This window comes from Solanum pennellii, chromosome 3 (assembly GCF_001406875.1).
Source record: "Solanum pennellii chromosome 3, SPENNV200".
NCBI classification, from domain to species: domain Eukaryota; kingdom Viridiplantae; phylum Streptophyta; class Magnoliopsida; order Solanales; family Solanaceae; genus Solanum; species Solanum pennellii.
Genome location: NC_028639.1, coordinates 70434362 through 70458267, shown reverse-complemented (window position 1 = coordinate 70458267; position 23906 = coordinate 70434362). Strand labels below are relative to the sequence as shown.

General features: G+C 33.9%; 5 protein-coding genes across 5 annotated transcripts; all 5 read right to left on the bottom strand.

Annotated features, from left to right (window-relative positions):
* Positions 1 to 590: 590 nt before the first annotated feature.
* On the bottom strand, positions 591 to 1783 carry LOC107013958 (cucumber peeling cupredoxin-like). The gene is made up of 2 exons (XM_015213835.2): positions 1317 to 1783; positions 591 to 1214 (listed from the first exon to the last, which is right to left on the bottom strand). Exons 1-2 carry the CDS (start codon positions 1498 to 1500, stop codon positions 808 to 810), a joined length of 591 nt encoding a protein of 196 aa, XP_015069321.1. The 5' UTR covers positions 1501 to 1783; the 3' UTR covers positions 591 to 807.
* Positions 1784 to 2240: 457 nt separating this feature from the next.
* LOC107014495 (methyl-CpG-binding domain-containing protein 11-like) lies at positions 2241 to 4835 on the bottom strand. The gene is made up of 2 exons (XM_015214422.2): positions 4502 to 4835; positions 2241 to 3587 (listed from the first exon to the last, which is right to left on the bottom strand). The coding sequence occupies exons 1-2, from the start codon at positions 4550 to 4552 to the stop codon at positions 2457 to 2459; spliced, it is 1182 nt and encodes a 393-aa protein (XP_015069908.1). The 5' UTR covers positions 4553 to 4835; the 3' UTR covers positions 2241 to 2456.
* A 1153-nt stretch (positions 4836 to 5988) lies between these two features.
* Positions 5989 to 8153, bottom strand: LOC107014496. Its single transcript, XM_015214423.2, has 3 exons — positions 7388 to 8153; positions 7058 to 7230; positions 5989 to 6448 (listed from the first exon to the last, which is right to left on the bottom strand). Exons 1-3 carry the CDS (start codon positions 7988 to 7990, stop codon positions 6277 to 6279), a joined length of 948 nt encoding a protein of 315 aa, XP_015069909.1. The 5' UTR covers positions 7991 to 8153; the 3' UTR covers positions 5989 to 6276.
* A 3759-nt stretch (positions 8154 to 11912) lies between these two features.
* LOC107012575 lies at positions 11913 to 14457 on the bottom strand. The gene is made up of 2 exons (XM_015212449.2): positions 14109 to 14457; positions 11913 to 12403 (listed from the first exon to the last, which is right to left on the bottom strand). The coding sequence occupies exons 1-2, from the start codon at positions 14440 to 14442 to the stop codon at positions 12258 to 12260; spliced, it is 480 nt and encodes a 159-aa protein (XP_015067935.2). The 5' UTR covers positions 14443 to 14457; the 3' UTR covers positions 11913 to 12257.
* Positions 14458 to 18284: 3827 nt separating this feature from the next.
* LOC107013632 lies at positions 18285 to 23655 on the bottom strand. The gene is made up of 7 exons (XM_027915649.1): positions 23495 to 23655; positions 23117 to 23186; positions 22407 to 22471; positions 21340 to 21557; positions 20787 to 20877; positions 18649 to 18715; positions 18285 to 18560 (listed from the first exon to the last, which is right to left on the bottom strand). The coding sequence occupies exons 1-7, from the start codon at positions 23653 to 23655 to the stop codon at positions 18507 to 18509; spliced, it is 726 nt and encodes a 241-aa protein (XP_027771450.1). The 3' UTR covers positions 18285 to 18506.
* Positions 23656 to 23906: the final 251 nt, after the last annotated feature.

Here is a 23906-nt window from a genome sequence, read left to right as displayed (position 1 = left end):
TAGAGGGCACCATACAGAGTCCAAATGAAGCAACCATTCAGGTTTCACGCTATTTAATTTCAGAGAAGCTAATCAAAAGACAAATACTTCAATAATGTATGTTAGGAAGTTGATCATTGAGATCCTTGTTTATTTTGATTATTAAATAAACATGGTAGAGGTGAAAGCTTGGCTAAATGATAAAATGAATTCAAGTTAAAGGGCTAGTTCATCGAAACAGGGGAACAATTGGAATCGTTTTCATATCGTACTAGCTAGACAATGACATATTTGCAGTGGGGATTATCTTTCGACAACCTATACCTTTTCCATTGAATGGACTTGAATGTTACATCAGGAGTTTACTGTCAGTGTGATTTGTGAAACACCAAAAAAAGAGGCTTCAAAACATGGAAATTTAAATCGGGTCTGTGAGACTCATACATATCGTCCAGGTTTCAACTTAATCAAAGATAAATTTATTTATTTTGTATCACTGGAGATGGTAAAACTATCATCTTTACATGCTTGGTTTGAATTACTGCAGAAATTATTATATTCGATCAAAAAATATAGGTAAAACTGTATGATAAAATACACCATAACTGTTATTTATAGATTATTTATTCGATACTACAAGGAACATATTTAAACAGGGGACATGCCTACAGTACCAAACTAATAATCTGCACTGATGATAATCGTAAAAACAGTACACTCACAAAGCAAAATTCAATCCAATACAAACTGGTAAACCAAATATATATATATATATATATAAGAATTATCCATTACATGATGCTAAAAAACCTCCTTGATATGCCCAATTTAAAGTAAAGAGGCCAAGGCAATGGTGGTCAGACTGATTACAAAACTGGCCAACACGGTCGTTGAGGACGAAGGCGTAGGAGGAGGAGCACGACCACCTGGAACAAAATTTGAAGGTCCTGCAGCAGAGGGTGTAGGTGCACAAGCTTCTGGTTGTCGTACAACAGGAGTTGTTGGATTGGCTCCTGGAGTGGCAGTGCTGTTCGAAACTGTAATAGCTAATTTCTGGCCATTTAGGCAGTGCATACCAAAAGTGCAAATATAGTAGTGTTCTCCAGTAGAGTTTAGAGTCATATTTGCTGGTCCTGTCATTATAGCACTCCCAATGGCATTCTGTGAATTGCAACCATCGAACGATTTTTTCTCTACTTGTAGCACGTCATGTCGGCCAGTCATGAAATTGAATACTGTATAAAATACGGAAAGTAACATTATCAGACATTGGATGTGTGTTGATACGAAATAAGCTGAAGGATATCAAAAAATGGAAATCGATTAAATACACATACCTAGAATGTCACCAACGCTGAAGGTTTTCCCAGCAGCCCAATTTGTATAAGCTGCCGCGCCATTGCTTGGTACGATCCAACTCATGGTGTCCCCAACCACATGCACCGTTTGAGCTGTTGCATCTTGCATCATATTTGCAACGGCTAAAATACCAAAGACGATTACACACAACATTTTGTCCATGTTTAAGTTTTTGGTAAAATTTTTCAAAAGGGATACTATGTGTCACAACTGAGGAAGTTTGATGATTTTTACGTATGCAGTTACTTAGGGTAGAATGAGATGCCCAGATAGACAATATGGTTCTGTATATATAAGAGAAGGGATTTTTGAATTGGTCTAAACTCTTAAATTGCGTGGTGCTGGGTCTTGAGTTTCTATTATAGCAAGAGCGGTGAGAAATCAAAGTAGGAATTTAATGTTTGATTGGACACTAACAGGGAAAAGAGCTAGAAAGAAGAAACCGAAAGAGATGTTAGAAAATGGGGCTAATTCAACTCCCCAAATAATCAAATGGAGCAATTAGTAAATGCAAACTTGACTTAGAAGTTGAACTTTTCTTTTAACGAAACCTGAGCTTCACAGTTTTGCAATACGATAGACGAAAATGATTTGCAACTGGCAAGTAAGGTTCCTCCATTGATTATCAGAATAATTATTGCCTCTGTACATATTTTTGATAGCTTTAATCCTGTGAGAATTTTTATTTAAATTATTCTACTTCGTTACAATACAAACAACCATGAATCTTCGACACAAAATTGCAAATAACTTAATTCTTAATTAGCCAGAATTTCAATCTCCAAGTTTACGCATCTTACTCTTACTCAGCTGTAAGTTCTAACCATCCGAACTCGAGACGTTCCGTTATTTCTCAAGACATTTTCTACGTTACATTCAGCAGTACCAATAAACAAGAAAGATCACAATGAATTAGTTGACATTTATTTATGTTAGTAAGATACTAAGAAACCACAATATATCACAAAGTACAGATCACAGATGCAATGTTACAGAAGATAAGGAAAGTTGATCTCCAGAAAAGCTAATTCCTAAGCTACTAAACAAACTATTATACTCGTCCAAGTATGGATTAAACATGCACTGGGCGAAGGCCTAATTTATTTTAGGTGCTACACTCAGCAACTTATGGTAGCGGAAGATTGATGTTGCGGGGTATGTGCCCGCTCCGGCTGGTTAATCTGGCCATTATCCATCACCAGACCAGTACTGTTCTTATTTTTCTCCTCTTCCAGTGGCCTATGCTCTTCATGGAAACCACCAGTTCCTTCAACAAATGCAGGGTCCAGAACGTTGAACGTCTCCCCTCCTGCGACATTTTTCTCTGATGTGACCATGTCTGGCATGTCGTGATTCACATCATCTGCTCCACTAATTTCTATGTCAATCAGGCACTCTAGATTTTCCCCGTATCCTGGTTTCTCCCCGACTTCTATTCCTGCTTCAGCAGCATTTGTATCTCCAATTACAGCATTTGCAAACGCTCCCTTGAAATAGTCCTTGTCCATGGAATCATTCCAGAAGTCTGCATCGATTGCGGTAGTCACCACTGTAACATTTTCAGCCATTTTACTTCCATCCCCAAACTGAATATCATTGCTGGCCTTAGTTTTCCTATCTGAAACCTCTGAACCAGAGATTTCCCCTTCTATTTTATGCTCTATATTTTCCTTATAAGCGCCCATCTCATCCCCCTTGTCCTCCATTTCAACTTCTACTATAGTATCCTCTATGCCATTTTGAGCCAGCTTGCCTCCATCCTCGGCTAGAGCGTCATTACTGGCTTCAGATTTCTGCCTCTGCAAGACCTCTCCACCAGACAATTCCTCTTCTTTCTTGTGCTCTGCGTCTACTTCCTTGTCCACCGTTTCATTGTCTACTACATTCTCCTCCTTTTCCAAGCCTTCCGTTGCTTCCATGACAGATCCCATTTCTTTCTTGTCCATGTTTTCCTTCCCTGCATTTGCGGCATCCATTTCCTCTTCTTTTTTTGTAGATGAAGACGTACGTTGTCGTTTCTTTGCTGGCTCAAGCACTGCTGGAAGTGGCATTGCCTTAACCTTCTGACTGATTCGTGCTGATCTCCTCGGAGCCTCACCAGTAGTCCAATCAAATTCTGACATACCAGGATTTCCATTGTGTGTTTTCAGGTACTTCTCCAACTGCCTCTTATTCCTTATCTCCTCTCCTGTTGGAGCAACAAATACAACCTCATTCTTCTTTGCTCTAATACCCTTTTTCGGCATGAGCTGCAAATAAACAGATAAGAGGAAAATATATAAGGTGTCCAACTATGGCTCACAAGAAATACTTAACTATCCCTTGTTGTAGTACAGTATTTTTCAACAATCCAGGGAGCTTTCAAATACTGATTTCTCAAACAAGCTAACTAGGACACTATTCAGAACTCTTCACTCATCAATAACGATACCACGAACATGGATACAAATATCTAGCTCGTGAACAGAATAATTAAAGACAGCAGAAAACAGACACCAAAAAGAAAGAGAAGTATTAATTACTTCCCATTTGCTACCTCACAATTCCCTCCGAACTTTTGAGATGGCACAAGTCATGGTGGTTGTCAAGTGTTGAACGTATAAGCTTATTTCGATTTCAAGCTTAGTGAACAGAAACAGTATTATTCATATTGTAATTCTTATATAGTTAGTTACAAATTATTTATAAATGAAATTTACATGGGAGTTCCTCTCATATTCCGCTATATTGTCATCCACAGTTCATGTCTAACTTCTAGTGACAACAAAATAGAAATTTCTACAAGAAACTCAGCAGATACTCCAGCCTTTGCACCAACAAAAATCAGCTTGTGTTACATACCCAAAAACTAAAGTTTGTTGCCTTAATCTAGCTAAACAGATCACCGACTCTCCCAAAGTCAACTCTCCAATCAACAAGAGAAACACCACTTAAACCTGGCACTCCATATCTGATCAGACTGAAGTAAGAAATAAATCGAAGAAGAAAATACTCACTTATAACTGAAACAAGGGAAAATAAACAGAATTAATAACTGAAAATCCATATGAAACAAATTTGAACGGAACTATAGCATACTCGAAACAAGCAAAAAGAGTAGTAACATACATAGCCTACTCGAGCAGAGAAACAAACAACACTAGAAATATTTGAAAAAAATTACCAGTTTCTTCCAAGACAGAGGCGCAGGAAGCTCCATATTGTTACTTGCCATTATTGTCTCCTCCAAATATCAGAACTCAAAAATTATAACTTTTAAACTCTGATTTTGCATCAGTAAAAACACAGGGAAGCTTGCTTGACATATACTTCAGAGACGCCTTAACTCATACGAAACCGCCTCAAACACGCAACAGATTTATCACACGTCCTACAAATGGACGGATAGGATTTGTTGAATAAAGGCCTGTCTGTTATGGGATAGGGTGACTATTCTCCTTTTTTCTGTGATTTACGAGGTTAGACACGTGGTGTCTGCTGGCTCAATCAAACTACGTGCTCCATTCTTGGATCACTTTTTCAGTAGATAACGTTCCCCAAAACTCTATTAACTGAATTTAAATATGAGATTTTGGATCCGGCATCGCAATTCATCTTCTATTACTACTTCTATTAAACAAAAGGACTGTTAAGTGTTAAGTCAACCTTGAAGCTTACTGTTACAAATATTTCAGTGTATTTTTGGATAAGTTTGAAATTAAGCAGATAGATTGCAATAATTTATAAACTTGAAATTCAAAACAATTGTAAGTAATTCAAGCAGACATATTGTTGTAAGTAGTTGAAACATTGGTTTACAAATAACTTCTGAAAAGCTTAGCAGCTCCTTCTATACTAATTATTGTACATTAGTTTGAAAATAAATAAGTAACCTCTCTATCCTCTTTTTCCTGGTCTATATCTTTTGTTTAGATATTTTATTACTGTTATCTTCGGTGTTTTGATATTTCTTTCGTTATCTTCTTTCTTCTTTAGTTTGTTTAGGAAAGAATAATTATTTTTATTTTTTTAGTAACATTTTAAAATTAAATTTTTCATTTGACATGTTTAAGGTCACAAGTTCAAAAGACAATTTTTTTACATTTAACCTAATTTTAATTTAAGACTACAAGATATAAAAAAAAATTTCTACTCTTAAAACTTAGTACCAAGTAAAATAGGTCATTCTTTGTGAAACAGAGAGAATATATTTTTAGTATTACTCTATTCGTTTAAAAAAGAATGACTTAGTTTAATTTCAAACGGAGTTTAAAAAACGTTTTAATCTTGCGATTTTAAATTAAAGTTATGTCAAATGCATAAAAATTCAAAATATCTTTTAATTTTGTGATCTTAAACATGTCACATAAAAAATTAAAATTAAATTATTACAAAAAAAAATAAGGTCATTTTTTTTTATATAAGAGTAGTTTATAAGAGAAACATATTTATCAGCAAATATTTTTAAAAAGAAGATGTGCATTCATCAGTCATGATCAATACCCTTATTGATAACAAACAAGCAGAGTCCCGAGTTCGAATCTTCACGGATATAGAATCGTTTTTGTTAGTCAAATCTTTACTACCAGAGATAAAAAAACTTCAGTTTGTTATTCATAAAAAAAAAATAGAGTTACATACTATCGCAAGAACACTTGGTTGGAACTAGTGTTTAATGGAAAATAATGAGTTTTTCTCAAACTAAAAAACAACTCACTTTATGCATTATTATTTGAGAAACAACGCGAAGTATATAAATTATAATACTCGGTTATCACTTATCAGCTATTACAAAATTAAAATTAGTTAGAGCTCTAGTTTTTATTAGTGCGAAGGAAGGGAAACTCTTCATAGTCGAGAGCAATCTATTTCATAGCTACTTATATACTAGCAGTACTTATTAGTTATCTAAACCATGTTCTCAAGAGTGTGTAATTAACATGGGAAGAGGCTGTGAAACTAAGAAGCAGCAGTCAAGGGAGGTCGATGAGACGGTGCTCCAAAGAAGTTCTGGGCTGATGCTGAATTCTCATGTTGTATTATAAATTGCCTAAGTTCATCTTCCTCACCCTCATTCTCATCTTCTTCACCAGCATCCCACAGGAATCGAGCATAAGAGGCCAGTACGTAGCTGCAATTATACCCGTTCGCCAAATTAGAAGTCAAAATAAAACATGTCACTGTAAGGTTAACGGGGTCAATTTGGTGAAGCATGTAACCATCTCATTTAAAAGTTTAATTTATTAGAGAGATGACATTTTTATTTATTTAGTCATGTCGGCAAACGCGTGAAAATTCTTGTGATAATGAATGATAGTGAGACTCGAATTTCAAAGCTCTTGCTTGCTCTGATACCATGTTGATTAGGTTCAAAATCCAAATCTTTAAAATATGATATCAAACGCATGGAAAAGTCTTGGAATCAAATTTCACTATCACTCATTATCAAAAGATAGTTACACGTGTTTGATCATGAATAACAAAAAAAAAAACCACAACTAAGGAGCATGTGCTAAATATATAATTAAGTAAATAAAAGTAGGGGCAAATGGACCAAGAAGATATTTTTGAGAGAGTGGACAAATAGCTCCAAGAAAGTGGCCCATCTAGTAGAGCCATTCAGGCTGGAATGCCATCAATCATAAACATGATAACAATGCCCAGAAAGTGACATAAATAACAATGTTTATCCCACTAAAGATTTCAAATCTTAAAAAGGAAATGCAGAGCATATGCATACCAGTCATCAGGGTCAGATTTCACAGCTCGATCAAAGTAAGTGCGGGCACGAGCAGCGTCTTTCTGAGTTTGCCATATCAGTTCACCGTAGAGTGACAACGCATTACCATCATTCGGGTTTGCTAAAATTGCTCTTCCGCAGTATTCCTCAGCTTTTTCTAAATCAGCCCTAACCTGTTTGCATCAATACACGAATCAAGAAGTAACAAATGAATCAATTAAACAACTCAAAACAAAATTAAAACTTTGAATAGCACAATTTTGAACCCATCAAGTCAAAATTCTTGATGTGATTCATAAATTAACAGAGGCAGATGTAGAATTGTTTTACCTCTTTCAAGAATCTGGCATAATTGGCCAGAAGGAGACCATTTCCTGGGTTGGCTTGGATCATTTTCTGGTAATGGGCATCTATACTATCAGGTCCATGCCAACTATTTGAATCCTGAGGATCAGACCCATCTCCACCATGCGATCCTCCGCCACCGCAAGATTTACCTCCTCCTCCTCCACCTACACCACCCGCCACCAGAGACTGCAACACCCTCCCTTTCTCCTCAACCGCCACACTAGCCTCCTCCTCGGCATTCCCCAAACCAGAATTCGACAACAACCTCCTCACCTCCGTCGAACCTAATTCGTTATTCTTCAGGTTCGGCATCTTTGCCTCTCTTTTTGTTCCGTTTTTGTTCTTCTTCGGAACAGCTGGATCTCGTGGGTCCAACTCACACATACACCTATTAGGTGCGTGTTTCGTCGGAGACGTATGTTTGGCCGGAGATTCATCCGGACCAAACGACGTGGACATTAACACAGATCGTGTCCTGTTCAATTGCTGGGTCGTTATGGGTAGTAAATCGGATTCCGGCGACGACCCACATGATTTCGGTTTCCATGAATTGAGTAAAGGAGTTGATGAGCTTCTCAATAACATCTTTTTCGTTGGATCAATTTGCAGATGGGCGCCTAACCTCCGCGGCCCTCCTTTGGAGGAGAGAGTGTGAAGTGGTTGTTGACACAATGGATTGAATGGTTTTATAGAAGCAAAATAATCGCCGATTGGAATAAATCTAAAACCGTTGATTGGCCAAATAAAGCGGAAACGACCAAAGTCTAGAGTAATTTATATAAATCTGCACGTTGAATATTTTACGACATATAAATCAACGGTTCTAAATGCGCTCCCTTAGCCAACCATAATCCGTGGGAAAAGTTCCAAATATGATTGACCCCACCATGGAAACTTACGCTTTTTTAGTTATCAACATGATTGGAATGTATATACTATACTATACTCGTTTACTATTAATTATTGTTTTTTTTAATCAAACTTAAAAGATTTAGTAAAATTTTGCTATATATTATTCATATTGATATACAAGGAAAATTAAAATTTTAAGTACTTCTAAAATAGTTCTGATATTTATTTTTTAAAATAATATTGAATCAATATAATTAAAATTAACTTCAAAAACTAATCACATTAACTTTTAAAAAAGGAAAAATTACATAAATTAATACATTTTAAAAAATAATTACTGATTTTAGCGATACTTTTTGTTTATTACCATTTATAGCAATGCTTTATTAAATCTGTAATATGTATTAAGCTTGTATTATAAATGAATTAAAAGTGATCAAGTGAGGTAAAAATATTATTGCTATAAATGGTAAATATTTTTTTATTATAGTATATTTATGTAAGTTTCCCTTTAAAAAACACGTCAAAACAATTAAAATGACAGCTTTAATTTATATGGCCCAAACTTCAAGTGTGTTTGTTATTGCCTTCTCTAAAAGTAGTAAGTTTTAGGTTTAAGACAACGTGATTAAACGAATTAAAATATAGATCAAATAAATTGAGATGAAAAAAAATATTATTTACAGTTTATAAGCTTTGGCAGTATATATGCACATTATTTGTACACTAATGTAAATAAGATAGTACAATGATATTGGTTAATTATTTTCCGTCCCACGCTCACTTGACTATGTAAAAATTAGGCGGTTTTAATTAAAATGTAACTATAAAATGTAAATTTTCTAAGGCAAAAATAATACTTTAGTATATAACCAAGAAGATACTCCCCAAGTTAAACACAAAACTTCATAAAACCTTGATAGAGATTAAATTCTACTAATGATTTATGGGTTCAGACTTTTATCAAATCAAATTTCTAAAATGATTTATGGAGTTCAAATTTTTGTAACTACCTTATACAATTTGTTTAGAGTCTTCAGCTTCATGAATAGTTCTATCTTGTTCAAATCCTTTTTTTGTCAAATTTCAAAGAACGATACATGGAATTCAAATTTCACAATTAATTTTTTTACTCCATAAAGAAACACATCCGTAAAATTAATACGGTTAAATAACAAAAAGTCAAAAGGATGAAAACGGAGAGATATTTTGGGACAGTGTGGCTCCACCTTTCTCAAATCGTTGTATCTTCCCTAGCAGCAGTCATATAATTGCAAATTGACACACATTATTTTTGCAGGTTGAAAACGACAACAACAAGCAATTATTCCTCATTTCCTTTTTATGTTTCCACATACCCATGTCAACACACTTCAAAAATCCATGGAAGTTCACACAGGTTGAACATTTCAAAGACTCGAAAGTCCCTCAATTATTCACCCAAGATTCCAAAGTTCGGAGCTAAAGGGTGAAAAATGTTAACAAAAATTTCAAACGGTATATAAATTTATTTTTTTTAACTACAACGGAAAAATCGCTCACAAAGTAGTGATTTTGTCCGTCGAAAAAAGTAAAATTGCTGCTATAACAACGATTTGTTAAATTTAATTTTTTTTTTAAAAAAAATTAAACAAAATCGCTCCCGAAGGAGTGATTTTCCAAATATATATATTTTTTATTATATTTTTGTTATGTCGCTGCTGAGGCAGCGACTTGAGTTCCATTTTTTTTAAGTATAAACAAATTTTTTTTTTAAAAAAATCAAATCGCAATGATTTTTAATTAATTTTTTTTAAAAAATCAAATTGCTGCCAAGACAGCAATTTTAAATCAAAATCTTTTTTAACAATTTAATTTTTTAAAAAAGAAAAAAAATTAATAAAAAACCGCTGCGATTTGATTATTTTTTAGAAAAATAACTTAAACCTTTTAAAAAATAATAATAATTTGAAAAAAAAATCAAACTTAAGTAGCTGCCTCAGCAGCGACATATTAAAAAAAATTTAGTTTGAAAACCGCTCCTTTGGGAGCGATTTTGTTTATTTTTTTTTAAAAAAAATAACCAAATTTAACAAATCGCTGTTATTGCAGCGATTTTACTTTTTCAAGCGGACAAAATCGCTACTTTATGAGCGATTTTACCGTTTTGGTTAAAAAGATATTTTATATATCGTTTTGAAATTTTTGTTAACATCTTTCACCATTTAGGCTCCGAACTCCTAGATTCCATCTGAATATAACCAGAGACTATTTTGGGGCTTGGTGGCACATCTGATGCACAATAGTAAAGTGGAGTTGAAATAGGTCCCTGTTGACAATGATTCAACATAACCATTAACTAAACACGTTATAATAGAGACGAATCAAATGCGTTAAGAACCATACTATTACTAGACGTCTGGTTGGTTCATTCCAATGTTTGCTAGCCAGTCATCAATAATGCAATGAAATGCCAGATAAAAGGTACCAGACGGGGACCAGCTGCCCTGTCTTTAACTGCAAGGATATACCAATCTCCTCTTTTCTGGTACCAGAGGAGATGGTCCTGTTTTTATTGTACAGATGGAAGTTTTAAACAACTTCCAGCATTGTGAGTTTCCAGTTCCATTCATACCACCATAGTGAGAGTTCAAATGAATATGCTCAAGATGAAAGTACGCAAATTATGCCTCTTTCACGAGCAAATCTATAAGGAATACAAATGAACTGTCTATCACTTGGTAGATGGCCTTGAAATAAACCAAAATTACCTCTTTCACACAAAACTATGTTTTTCAATACTCTGTCACAGTTCCAACCTCAAAGCTATTATGCCATAGCCCGAGGACTCTAGGCACGTCTGAACTTAAAAACACATATTATGAGAAGTTTTTCTAAAATTTCCATTCACTCACAGAAGGTAAAACAACAGAAAAGAGAACAATTATTGTTGATGCATGGAGTTATTTATATTTCATTTATAACCACCGACATAAAGATATTAAACAGCCGTAATGAAAAGTTTCAAGGCAACTCCAGGACATCTTACATCCCAACTGTTATTGTTGTTTGTCGCATACAAACAGCATCTACAACGTGGCATTTATGATCTTATAAAGCAAGACTTATTTGAATATGAGTACAACCACTTTACTCAAAAACAAGAAAGATTTGCAAGTCTTCAATCAACTATTCAGGTAGAGCAGAAATAGCTCCCACATGAAAAGAATATACACAACACATTCACCAAGGAGAAGACACCAATAGTCCGCTTCAGCTCATTAGATCTCAATTGCTCCAAATTCTCTTTCATAAATAAAACAACATGTTCTACCCTAAGATATGTGGTACAAATCTACATTTCCCTTCACAAGGATGAAAGCCACTGCTACATGTTTCTCCAATCTCATAACATGCAGATACGCTGAAGGTATTAATCTTTACTTACTTGATCAGCATCAAGTTTAAAAAGATAAGGAAAGAGAAAGAGGTTTGTGATCTTCAGAAATTCAGATACATGAGTATTTGTACAACTGATACTTACAAAACTTCCTCGAGGAAACTAGTTTAAAACATGTTAAGTCTGATAGCTCTGGTATTAGATAGCAACAACATACTAATTATTTAGCTTTTCTTTTTCAATTGAAACCAACACACATCACGAGGGAGGGAGAGATAGAGAGGAAAAGAGCACTGCATTTCCCAAGATGAGAGAATATAAGGAGCATTGCGATAGACTCTAATCCCATATGATTGTACAGTAGATTTTACTCTTAAGGCTATAAAAGAGTAAAATCACAGCATGAATGAACTAATGCTAGTTGGGCTAACAAGAAGCTCTAGACTACCTTTTAGTGAAGTATACAGAAGAATATCCATTCTTTCAGTAACTCTAAACAACTTTTAGACACTAAATTTCTCCTCTTTTTCCTTTTTCCCATTTGCTCCCCATGCTTTACACTGTTGCGCAAGAAAACATCAGGAGTTAATTGTACAGGACAACATAAAGCTTCTTACAATTTTATCTTCTAAATCGAGAACCCTTGTTCGGTCTGCCATCCTTCTTCCCATCCCACACAGAATACCAGAAGAAAAGTGACATCCAAAATAAGACAGCAACAAATATCCGCAAGGTGTCTTGTGCTTTGGAGAATGATGAAATGATACCTGGTTAAGAAATTAAAACATTTATCAGGGACCCTTAACAAGATGAGCACTGTTACCGCATATGCTCAAAGAAAAAAGACTTTCATAAATCTGAGAAGTAGCGTAAACAATGGCAAAGTTACTGACATGCTCAATCAACATACCTTCCCAGATTCAGCCAAGTCTGATGCATCTTGACCATCAGCATCTCAGATAATCAATTGTAAATAATGCAAGCGGGTAATAAATTTAGTACAAAAATAGAGCACAAACCAGCTCCATCATCAGACCAAAAATAATAGCACAGCAGACAATGTATGCTAAGCCATTAAATTATAACAGAGTGAAATTTCAGGCGAACATGAAATTTAACAATTTTTTCTCTGGCAATTGCTATCCTGATAAATTGGGAACATGTCCTTACCGTGGATAAAACAGCTGCCTGATATCTTTACCTGAATCTCCACCCCCACCCACACAGAACAAAAAATGAAGAAGAAGAAGAAGAACAATAAAAGGATGTATAAATATTTGATTCAGGTTATTGAGCAAGGGACCGAAATCATTCATTGGACAAATAACTGAATTTGATACGCTGTGAAGGAAACTCGTTATAACTATATGGTGGTTGTTGTTTGGCCTCTCAATGGCTAAACTTTATTAATAATGCCAACTGATCATTTCATAAACGGTTAAAGGGAATCCAAAAATAAAAGTGCACTTGCCATAATTTATTAATTACAATAGTACTCAACTCATTCCCACCAATAACCTCCAAGTTATGATGTATGTATTGTCTTTGTCATCCACATTTTTAGTTTTCTCTGATGGTTAGCCTTCACATATTCATGTAAATTGCAGACTAAAGTTTGGTTATCCATTTAGCAGATCATTTGCTACGCTGTATCTAGGAATGCCTTAGAGCTATGTTAAAGAACATGGACCGGAATAATATATGAGTGGGAATGATTTATCATTTAACACTTAGGATTAGGGGCACGCAAAGAAGTAAGGGTGTGCTGGATACAGCATCAATGTACAAAAATTAAATGAAAAGACATTGAACCAAAATAAGTATATCCAAATTCTATGAACACCTAGTATTTTATTGCATAAGCATAGCTCAGACAAAAGAAGAATATTCTAATACTTATGCAATTATCTATGTATATAATAGGGTATGTAAGTTTGTTTTTACGTACACAACTGAAACCAAAAACCCAAGCAATCTATGCTTCTTAGCAACACACCTACGTGAATTGATCAAATCAGGTACATATCAATAGCCACATCCAGAGGGAATCTCATAACTATACTACGCTAAGCCAAGGTGCATCAGACTTGAACAAACTTCTCAAGCTTCTTCCACAGATTCAATGTGAGACTCAAACACACTTTTCAAACTTGTCTAGCCAAATCAGTTGAAACTGATGGTAGTTTTATCTATGAAAAACTTTTCAATATGAACAAAGATGCTTACAACTTAAACAAATCATCCATAAACAATTTAAGATTATTTCATGAAGTTAATGTGGTAAAATTGCTTATCTCAATTCCGGATAAATTGCTCCAAATTTTGAGCTTAGCATAATCTCCCTTTGTTCTTTTACAGGTGATTTCAAGTAAGTTTAAATTTAGTTATTACACACTTTTACAAGGCAATAGTAATAAATCAATCTAATTGCTGACAGATATAATATGATAGCAAAAAGTGAGCTACGAATACCTGGAGACGATGACGAGTCTTCTTCATTATTAGGTGGTTCGGTCTGTGGAGGCGAAGGTGGACCGGCACTGGTAGCCCGGCAGCGACCGAATGACGTATTAGGATAAGAATACGAGTAGGTAGTTGAGCTCTGTAGATTTAGCACAAAAGAAGAGAATCGAAGGTTAGGGGAGGAAGAGGAGGTGGCGGTGGTGGGCGAACAACGGCGTGGCGGCGTTACGGAATTAGCGGCGGAGGTGGAAAAATTTAGCGGTGAACGGTGAATGTTACGGAGAGAGAGCCACGATTTCATTTTAGTGATTTTGTTACAGGAATTTTGAAAAGGAAAAATCATTTGCAATCAAAAAGTAGCACAATCGGACTAATTTATGACACGTCTGCTTAATTTTTGCCGACTGTGACTAATTTGCCTTTTTCATTTATTTCTTTTGTTTGTTTCTCTTTTTCTTTATGTTTGTTTTTAATTAAATATTTCTGGTTACATATTGAAATTTCTCAAAACCTCTTGAATTTGACATCATTTACTACGTGCATATTTGAATTAGTATTATTTTCTAATTACTCAAAAAACGCTTGATAGTTTGATAGATTTAATCGCCCGTATACATTTGGTTATCTATTTCAATATATATTTCTTTTTGATGAAAAATATATATACTTGATTAAAAGAAAAAAAGAAAATACATATAGTAATTGTACATCTCTCTTTTTGGTACAAAGACTGTTTTAGTTGACAATGTCTAATTATTATTTTTAGCCAAATCTAATACGTAAAACACTTGACTAACTTTATTATTTTCCAATTTTCATGTTGTAGTTGTATTAAAATATGAATATTATTTCAGAAAAAAGACTTACAAAAAATATAATAAAACAATGTTTAAATATGAAATTATTTCGCCTCCGGAGGATGACCCATAAATCTTAATATGAATTTGGAGGGGCATTTCAATAACTGTATTGAAGTGAAGTGTTAACAATATTTTTGTTGATTTCACATCTAAACCGTGAGAAACATATAATATAGTTTAGGTATACTGTAGTACTAATCACATTGTTAGTTTTGTAAACCATATAAGAGATGTAACTCGCACTATGCAAGTCTAGATCGGTGAGCTTGATTCAGAAGACAAATCTCTTGCTTTCGCTGGCAATGGATTTTAAATTTAAGATCTCCAACATGAAAGTTCCAAGCTCAAATAACTGAACCACCCCGAAGCAGGGGCGGACCCACCTATAGAGTTTCGGATGCTCGAGCATCCATTGACTCCGGTGAAAACTTTATATATATATACAGAAAATACCAAAAATTTTATATAAAATATGCTTCAGCATTCATTAAACAAAGTGTTTTATGGTCGGTGTGGTTCTGAAATCGTATTTTGGGAGCGCTAGCATTCATTTATATTTTTGTTGAAAAAAGGCCAACAGAAACTTCTTGACTTCTTTTTCAAAATTTTGCTTTTATTTTTTTTTATTTTCCACTTTTCTGTTTTTACATTTTATTTATTAATTAAATTATAAAAATATTAATAGTGAACTTCTAATGTTGAGCACCCACGATCATCGAATCCTGGGATTTGCTACTGCCCCGAAGGTATCACAATTGTTAGTTATCATTGCAAAGAGAAAAGAGTATTGAACGTATTGGCACGTCAAATATATACCTTCCTATATATATATATATATCAGCCAGTACAAAATGAGAGTTTAATTAATTTACTCAAATACCCTTAATATATATGTTTATGATGCCTATATAGATATTAGTACTCATAAAATTTCTCCTTAATTAAATTATATATATATATATCAAGGTTGAAAGAGGTGATCTCTACATGTGCATTTCCATGAAAGAAGATAGTAATAGTTATCATCAGCTTTTCTTTTAGATGCATCACTATTCTTTTGAATCACTAGACTTGCCTTGCATGGCTCACAATTCATGCACTTGTTTACACACGTCGGTGGCCTCGAACCTATCATCTGCCTACCTATATTCACTGTACAAACACAAGTCCAAATAGAATATTTTATCGGTAGAAAATTTATTTCTAATAGACTCTAAATTCGAGGAAAACAAAAACATATGAGATAACAAATAGTAATAGAGAAATACGTTAATAATAATAATAAAATACTATACTTCTACTAAGAAGAGCAAGACGCAAAACTATGAACTTATATTTTTTCCCTATACATATAATAGAAACAAGTTTACTCATGATTGAATAGTTGAATACTATACTTCTACTAAGAAGAGCAAGACGTGAAACTATGAACTTATATTTTTTCCTTAATACATATAATAGAAACAAATTTTACTCATAATTGAATAGTTGAATACTATGGATTAAATTAAATGGTAAATTTTCATCATCTCTTATGAACTTATATTTTTTCCTATACATATAATAGAAACAAGTTTTACCATGCATATAGAATAAGAAAAATTAAACAAAGTAAGTTCACCTGATTGAGAAGGATGAAATAGAAGAGACACTAAAAGAGCCAATGTAAGTCCAAGTGAGCAGTTAGAGCTTGATAGAGCCATAAGTATATTAATGAACTTTATAATAATAGTAGAAAAAAATGAAGTTAAATTTGTTTCTTTCTTTATTAGGTGAAAGAAAATTGCAATAGAAGGGATTATGAAAGGGTGGTATTTATGGTGAGACAAGATGGAGAACTGTTTCCATAAGAAGGGACAATACTCTGATGCACCAATCACTTCACATTTCACTTTGAAATTATAAAGTATACTCCTACTCCTAATTTTCAGCATCTTTCTTGGATATGGTATTTTACTATTTGACCATCGAGAAAATTAACTTAATATAAAATGGAGAAAATATATAATATATAGTATTCTTTGTATGTTGGCGGTGGTTCAAACAGAAACAAATAGTAATTAATTACTGATCTTTTAATTTTCTAAATACAATTTCTATTTATTTTACTTGTCAAGTATCTTAAATTACAATAGATAATAATTTTATAATATTACACTTTGAATATAATCAATTCAAAAATTCAAAAATATTATAATTAATAATAAGGATAAAATAACAATACTACTTAATAAATTTTGCTTTGATTTTTCAAGTTAATTTGACAAGTAAAAATAAATATTTATTTTTAGTATATAAACAAATAAAAGTGGACGAAGAGGTGTTGAATAATAACAAAGTTTCAAATCAACATTTAATGAAATGTGTGGTGTCCTTATAAAACTTGAGCGATAATTTTTGAAATTGAATTAAGTTCATATTTCATATTTTTACGTAATATCCTAGGAACACTAATTTCACTTAATATTAGACAATCCTCCTCTTTATGAACTCTTTGCCGAGAGTAGTATGATTGCGTTCTTTCATACCTCGTAACTTAATCCCTTGTCGATTCAATGGGGGTAGATTTACAACTTCCTAGATTTTAAAATGCTGACTGTTTAATTGGTTAGTTAATTAATCTTTGAACTCATGGACCTATCCTATTGTGCTCAGATACTTACTAGTAATAAATATAGTAAAATTAACTTCATTGTTGACTTCCATTTCGTGTCCATTTACCTCCTAATACAGTCCAATCCCAAAATGAAGAAGTATAAATGTGAAAAGCTTGCAAGGTGCGATGACCTTTACTTCTAGTTAGGCGTTGGCCATAGAATCTCAAATTCCAATTTAAAGTTTTGATCTTAGATTAATGTCTTGTTCTAATTCTATAAAGAAAAATAGGATTTCAAAAAAATAAATAGTATAGATACTTAACACAGAAGTTCATATATTTGCAACCAAAAAAAAAATACATGAATTATTTTTTATAGTTTTCACAACTTATTGAGGTTTCATGTTTACCAAGAAAATTACAATGTTTTACTACTCAAATTACATATTCAAATAAAACTATAACTTTAAATCAACCTAATTATAAATCAGAGATTATTGAAAATCTTGTCTAGATGTGCCCTTGGTACCGTTTCAAATAGCAACTATTTCACATACAAGACTACACGAGCAGGCTTAAAGGACAATTATTAACTGTATTAGCTTTATTCTGGAAAAGGTTGTGTCATTTCACACCATGAAAGATACCAAAAGGACATATCTGTTGATTTTGTTGTACACTGTCAAGTTTTCACCCAGAAAAACTCTACTATCAAACATATTTAAAACATAATCTCAACTTGCAAATATTTTCTTTAAACCATCAATTAATTCATGTCTTAACATGCCTTTATCAGTACAAAATATTTGAATTTGCCAGAAGTTAATTACATTTCATTACAGAAACTCCATCAGTAACCTCCTAATCAAATTACATCAGCCTATCTAAGTGTCTGTCACTACTTGACTGTTCATCATTCATCACTAAAACAATCCCTTGCTTACAAACATGTCAATCGTACAGTCCTTCCAGCTCCCAAAAATCCATTAGGAAATCTACCATTTCCTGCCAGTTTTACATGAGCATTCATAGTGTCATTCAAACAGAAGTATGAGGAGCATTGACTTCTTTAAACTCAATCATGCATACTTACAGCAAGCGGGATAGACATGGGCAACGGCTTGTTGCTCCCAAACAAACTATCATATGTAGCATTCCAACTGCAAAGACAAAATTCCTTAGAGGAAGTACAAACAGAAAGGATCCATCAACAATTTTAGGCACATAACAGAACATCTAACTAAAACTCGGTTCTCAAAAATTTGTTTTGGTGGGAGCACATGACACTAGGATTAAGAATAATTGGAAAACTCATACTTATGCAAATCTCTCTTCTGGGGGATAAGGTGAGATATGTCTAATTCGAATCTCAGTGGCAATTTTCTTTCAACCAAATGTTTGTTAGGGACGGACAGTGGAAATGGATAGCAGTATTGGTGCAGAAATTTGTGGTCATTAATAGAACATGGCCCCTAATTATATTACAGACCAGAAGACTCTCCCCCACTTCAATATCAGCTATCTCCCCTTTGGATTCTTCATTCCAATTATAAACATCTTATTTCTCCCCACTTCACCCATAAAGCATTTAGTTCTAGCCAAGCAAACACTAAGAACACAAAGATTGATGAAAGGCTCATTACACTCTTTTTTTTACCCTTCCGGCTTCCTCAGGAGATCCCCTTTTTTGCTCCCTTGGTGACTCAAATCCACAACCAAGGTTGGAGGTAGAGGGAGCTTACCACTGAATCTTGGTCAAGGCTCATTCACTCTTGTTTATCAAAATATAGAAATATTGGGAACAAAAATAAAAGTTCCCTATGCGACTCTTGAATTACATGTACTCCCCCCACTCAATGTTTTACAGCAAACAGTCTTACACAAATTAAGGTAATATTTTCCCTTGAAAATTAAGGTATATATCTCAATTGGAAATAAAACAGAAACATAATACAAAAGTAACACTCTGTGTTTGTTAATGACAACAACTTTTTACTGACTGCCGTAAAAATGAGGCTGATTGAACTCAAAAATAAAATGGGGATGACATCCTATTAAGCAACCTAGAAGATTGGTGTGTGTAATAAAACCTAAAACACAGTTGTCATCAGAAAGATCATGACAAAAACACAAAATAACTTATCTACTTCCTAAATCCACTTAAAAGAGTAATCTAAATACACAAGCAAAACCACCTATACATTCCACATTTCCTTATTTTTCTTTCAGCATGGTCATCCTTGAAAAGCTTTATACTTTCAAGCTAAAATTTGGTCAGTCTACATGGAAATATTTCAGCTAAGGTCATATGCGCTTTAGATGTGAGTCCTTTGGAATGTGGCATATTACATGTCCACATGGAATTTTGACAAGTTCTAAAAATATTCTTTCAAAAGTTTCTGCAGAAAAAACAAAGATATTAAGCTGAAGATAGATTGATTAAAGAAAATAAACGTCGCTCCTCCATGTACCACTTGCAAAGTTGAAATCAATTTTATACACACAAGTTGGTTGGCCTGTTGCTAAGATCTCATTTCTTTTAAGAGAAAGAGAACATTTAAAAACATGCTCTAAGACTAGTGATTCGGAGTTAGTCTACGCCTTCAAAAGGGATAACTTTAACGGCTGGATATGGGCTATCACAAAATGTGAAGCATTGTTTACTATCTGGATCAATAAGCTCGTGAAATCTTTGAATTCTTCCTGAATGGGCAACTTATATATTTCTATTACACCTCCCTAGAAGCTCCCACCTTTTTTGATCCTTCGTTAGAGGTGGAGAGTGCTTACACTTGAGCAACTCTATCTTGTCATGGGCAACTTATATGAGAAGACCTATTTAGACCCTAAGAAAAGAGATCAAGTATAGCAAATTATAAAACAAAAAACTGCTCTATGTGCTGTCATGCCCGCAGTTTAGAACACCAAATGTTGAAATCAGAAACTTCAGTACTTACACCACTAAATCACCGATACCCTAAACTTACACCTAATCCAAAGAATTTTCAGATTCTAACCTTTGCATGCATGCCTATCACCTATATGTTATGCCTCTATATCTTCTTTTTTTTGGGCCTATAGGTATATGTTATGCCTCTATATCAAAGAGAACGAAAGAATCACAAGAATATAATGCCTCATTTGTTCAGTAAGAAGCAAAAGAACTGCTATTCAATGTTATTTTGAGCCATACTTTTAAGGTAGTGCAAGGTTCTAAGACAAACATCTCACTTTAATTTAGGTTCACGAAGCTGTTGGGGTTGGTTGACAAGCTTCTTGTGTCCTACCCACTGCTTTCTGCTTTGGTTCCAGAGGTGTACTCCTGGCAAAATAGATAGGAAACAATTATGTTAAGCCAAATGCCTAAACAGTGTATTGAGCCTAAATAGAATTTATTAGAGATGGGCCTATTATCTTTTATCACTCTCAAAGGTGTGACGGAATTTAATCTGGAACATCAACATTAATATGGTTCGGATATTTGAAAATGTAAGTAGTACTTATTCTTATTCATATCATATGTTTCTTGAAAATATCAGGAAAAATACCATCACCAGCCCCAACCACTCTAAAAAAAATGACGAGAAGAACAAATTTATCAGTAAAACCTTATTATTGCTTTAAACATCTAAGATCAAATATCACAAACTTCAATTACTTACATATATGCATTTAACATTTGTATAAACTAGCAAGTATATTTTCCACAAAACACCAAGGTAAGTCTTAATAACAAAGTTAAGACAAGAAAAAACATGGATGCACAATGGAGAATCAAATTTACCATGATTCACAAATTCAGCAGGGTTGTTTGGATTTGCAGTCACATGACCATCATGTGTCAGTGTAGATGTACTAACTGATGAGTTGATTACTTGAAGCTTACCTACACTTTTGTCCATGCCACACATGCTGGCTGTCCGAAACTCCTTCAATAGATTAGCTTTATGAATCACCTGATATTGATGTTTCTGATCTTTCAGTGCTTCGTGAAGAGGAACTTAGTGTTGGTTTGTTATTGCAGCCTGAAAAACTACTGCACTGTTGCAAATGATATTTGTTTCTATAGAATCAACTAAACACGAAAATATAAAATAAATAGGGAAAAATTAAAATATTATCTTTAGTCAGACAAAGATAAAAACAAAGTAATGTTAGGTGAAAAACTAGCCCACCAAAGCAAGATTGCCTTTAATTTGGTAATTACATTAACAATTATCAACGATGTTAATGAAGTTCAACTTTCACTGTAATATTACTCGGTTACCTACCACATCTGGAAACCCTGCAGTGCAATCATTGACTGCTTCTAATCGAACTCAGACTTAACACATGTATTAAATGCCCCAGCCACTTAGAGCATACAATAGAGGAACGTGGAACCAAGTGAAATACAAAGACTGGTTCTCACCTTGCAGAACGTAATTGTCGGCCAACCTCCTTCTCCAGCAACTCTAACCTAATTTGTATCGATCATCAATCTCTCCAATAATTTTCCATGGCATTTCGGACGTTATACTCTGGTTAAAGATTTCTTCTCTTTCTTTCTTCAGCTTAGTCTCTTTGTTTCCATTCCTTTCTTCTATCAAACAGCTTTTTCAGTCCTTATCCACATATCTTCTTGCCTATTTTATTCTTTGCTTTTATTATTTCTATAACAATCATGGAGTAACTTACGCCTACAGTAACAACAATGAGAAAGTGATGATAGCGGCAAGGTAGATAAGGCATCAAGGTGAGAAGTGCTGCTTTTTTTGGCGGTAGACAAATTCTTCAAAATCAAGTAAATTGCAGATAATTGGTATGAGCTCATACAGGGGAACAATAACTTATTTCATAAATTCTGCTGACAGATTCAGCATTATCGTTTTTTTGCAAATGCTTGAGACTAGCGCTTCAGAAGGTACTGGGAAAATCTGTAGGAGATAGAGGAACTTTGATCAGTTATACTCATACTTCGCCTTCTAAAATTCTAATGCTTATGGTAGATGTAGCAGTATTTTATAAGTGGGGATGATCCCCAATATTGGGGAAGATGTTAGCTCGGATGAGATTGCTGATAAAATGATGGCATTTGTGGGAGGACGGAGTCTGTCCATTGGAGGTACCAACTCAGAATCAGAAGAAATGGAGTTACTTTGCAGGTAGAAGTAATCAAGAGCCAGCTCTTAAGAGACCAGTAATAAATCATATGGAACTAGTCATAAAATATATTTTCATTTTTCAGAGAGATAGGTGATAGATTTGGTGGATTTGTATAACTTGATGAAGAGACCAGTAATAAATCACACATGTGATAGGCAAGAACGTGTGTTCGCTTCACCGGAGTTACAATTCCAAACACCAAGTGTCTAATTTGCAAAATATCACTTTAAGTCCATAACTCGATTCTGTAAACCTAGAACTTGTACTGCAAAATTTGATATCCTCAATTGTTTCTACATCCATTGATGCTTTCTGCCTGAACTAAAATATGCCTCGAGACACATTGCATGCTTCAGTGCTCAACTTAGTTACAGAGAAAACCAGTTAGCATATATGGAACATCACTTGGAAAATACATCAGAACTAGAGGTTTCATCTAAAGAGGAATACACATGACCAATAACTATTCCAGTGACTAGAACCTCCCTATCAATCACAATGTTCAATTTTTCAATAGGAAACTAAAAGCATACACAACGTGAAGTTTTTTTCTTGCTTCTAGAAATCCAGATACCAGATTTGTAAACAAACAAGTGATCCAGGTCATCCGTTCTAAGTATACAAGTTTTACCACAAATACCAAATACTTGATTCCTCCGAATAGCGTTCGCCTCAAATGCCTCTCAGTAATTCAATTGTAAGAAATCGGCACACATTGGGAAACCCTAATTGAGTGGAAAAAAGTAACTACAAAGCTAAAAGCTGAAGCAATGAAGATAAGATGGAGGAATTACCTGACATAGAAAGCCACAGCAATACGTCGATCACTTCGGCACTGCCTTTTGATCGAAACTTTTAGATGGCCTTTCTCACGCTTCACCTGCCGGTTAATATTTTGTATTTGCTTCGTTTTTGACTTTCTTTTCGCGCCGGCCTTGTTAAGTACTAATTTCATTTTGCTTTTTCGGGTTCGTGCCTAACTTCTTCTTCTTTTTTTGGCAAAACTAAAAAAATATTCGTTTTTTTATTTTCATTTTATTCGAAGAAAATCATCTATTTGATTATAAAAATCTTAAATTCATATTATATTTGGAATTTAAAATACAGATAAAGCTTTATTTCACTCGTATTTTTTGTAAAATTATAACCAAATAATATTCCTAACTTCAAAAAATTTAAATTAAAAAAAAATCATTTCTATCACAA

Excerpts from the sequence above, each read along its gene's own strand:
- LOC107014495 (XM_015214422.2), bottom strand. The coding sequence starts at position 4,552 with ATGGCAAGTAACAATATGGAGCTTCCTGCGCCTCTGTCTTGGAAGAAA. Across the intron at positions 3,588-4,501 it reads CTCTGTCTTGGAAGAAACTG|CTCATGCCGAAAAAGGGTAT; the intron begins GTAATTTTTTTC and ends GTTTATTTGCAG.
- LOC107012575 (XM_015212449.2), bottom strand. The coding sequence starts at position 14,442 with ATGATTTTTCCTTTTCAAAATTCCTGTAACAAAATCACTAAAATGAAA. Across the intron at positions 12,404-14,108 it reads AGACTCGTCATCGTCTCCAG|GTATCATTTCATCATTCTCC; the intron begins GTATTCGTAGCT and ends TTTCTTAACCAG.
- LOC107014496 (XM_015214423.2), bottom strand. The coding sequence starts at position 7,990 with ATGTTATTGAGAAGCTCATCAACTCCTTTACTCAATTCATGGAAACCG. Across the intron at positions 7,231-7,387 it reads ATGCCAGATTCTTGAAAGAG|GTTAGGGCTGATTTAGAAAA; the intron begins GTAAAACAATTC and ends TGATGCAAACAG. Across the intron at positions 6,449-7,057 it reads AAATCTGACCCTGATGACTG|CTACGTACTGGCCTCTTATG; the intron begins GTATGCATATGC and ends GTATAATTGCAG.
- LOC107013958 (XM_015213835.2), bottom strand. The coding sequence starts at position 1,500 with ATGGACAAAATGTTGTGTGTAATCGTCTTTGGTATTTTAGCCGTTGCA. Across the intron at positions 1,215-1,316 it reads CAGCGTTGGTGACATTCTAG|TATTCAATTTCATGACTGGC; the intron begins GTATGTGTATTT and ends TATTTTATACAG.
- LOC107013632 (XM_027915649.1), bottom strand. The coding sequence starts at position 23,655 with ATGAAATTAGTACTTAACAAGGCCGGCGCGAAAAGAAAGTCAAAAACG. Across the intron at positions 18,716-20,786 it reads CTTCGTGAACCTAAATTAAA|TTGGAATGCTACATATGATA; the intron begins GTGAGATGTTTG and ends TTGTCTTTGCAG. Across the intron at positions 18,561-18,648 it reads CCATGTCTATCCCGCTTGCT|GAAATGGTAGATTTCCTAAT; the intron begins GTAAGTATGCAT and ends TAAAACTGGCAG.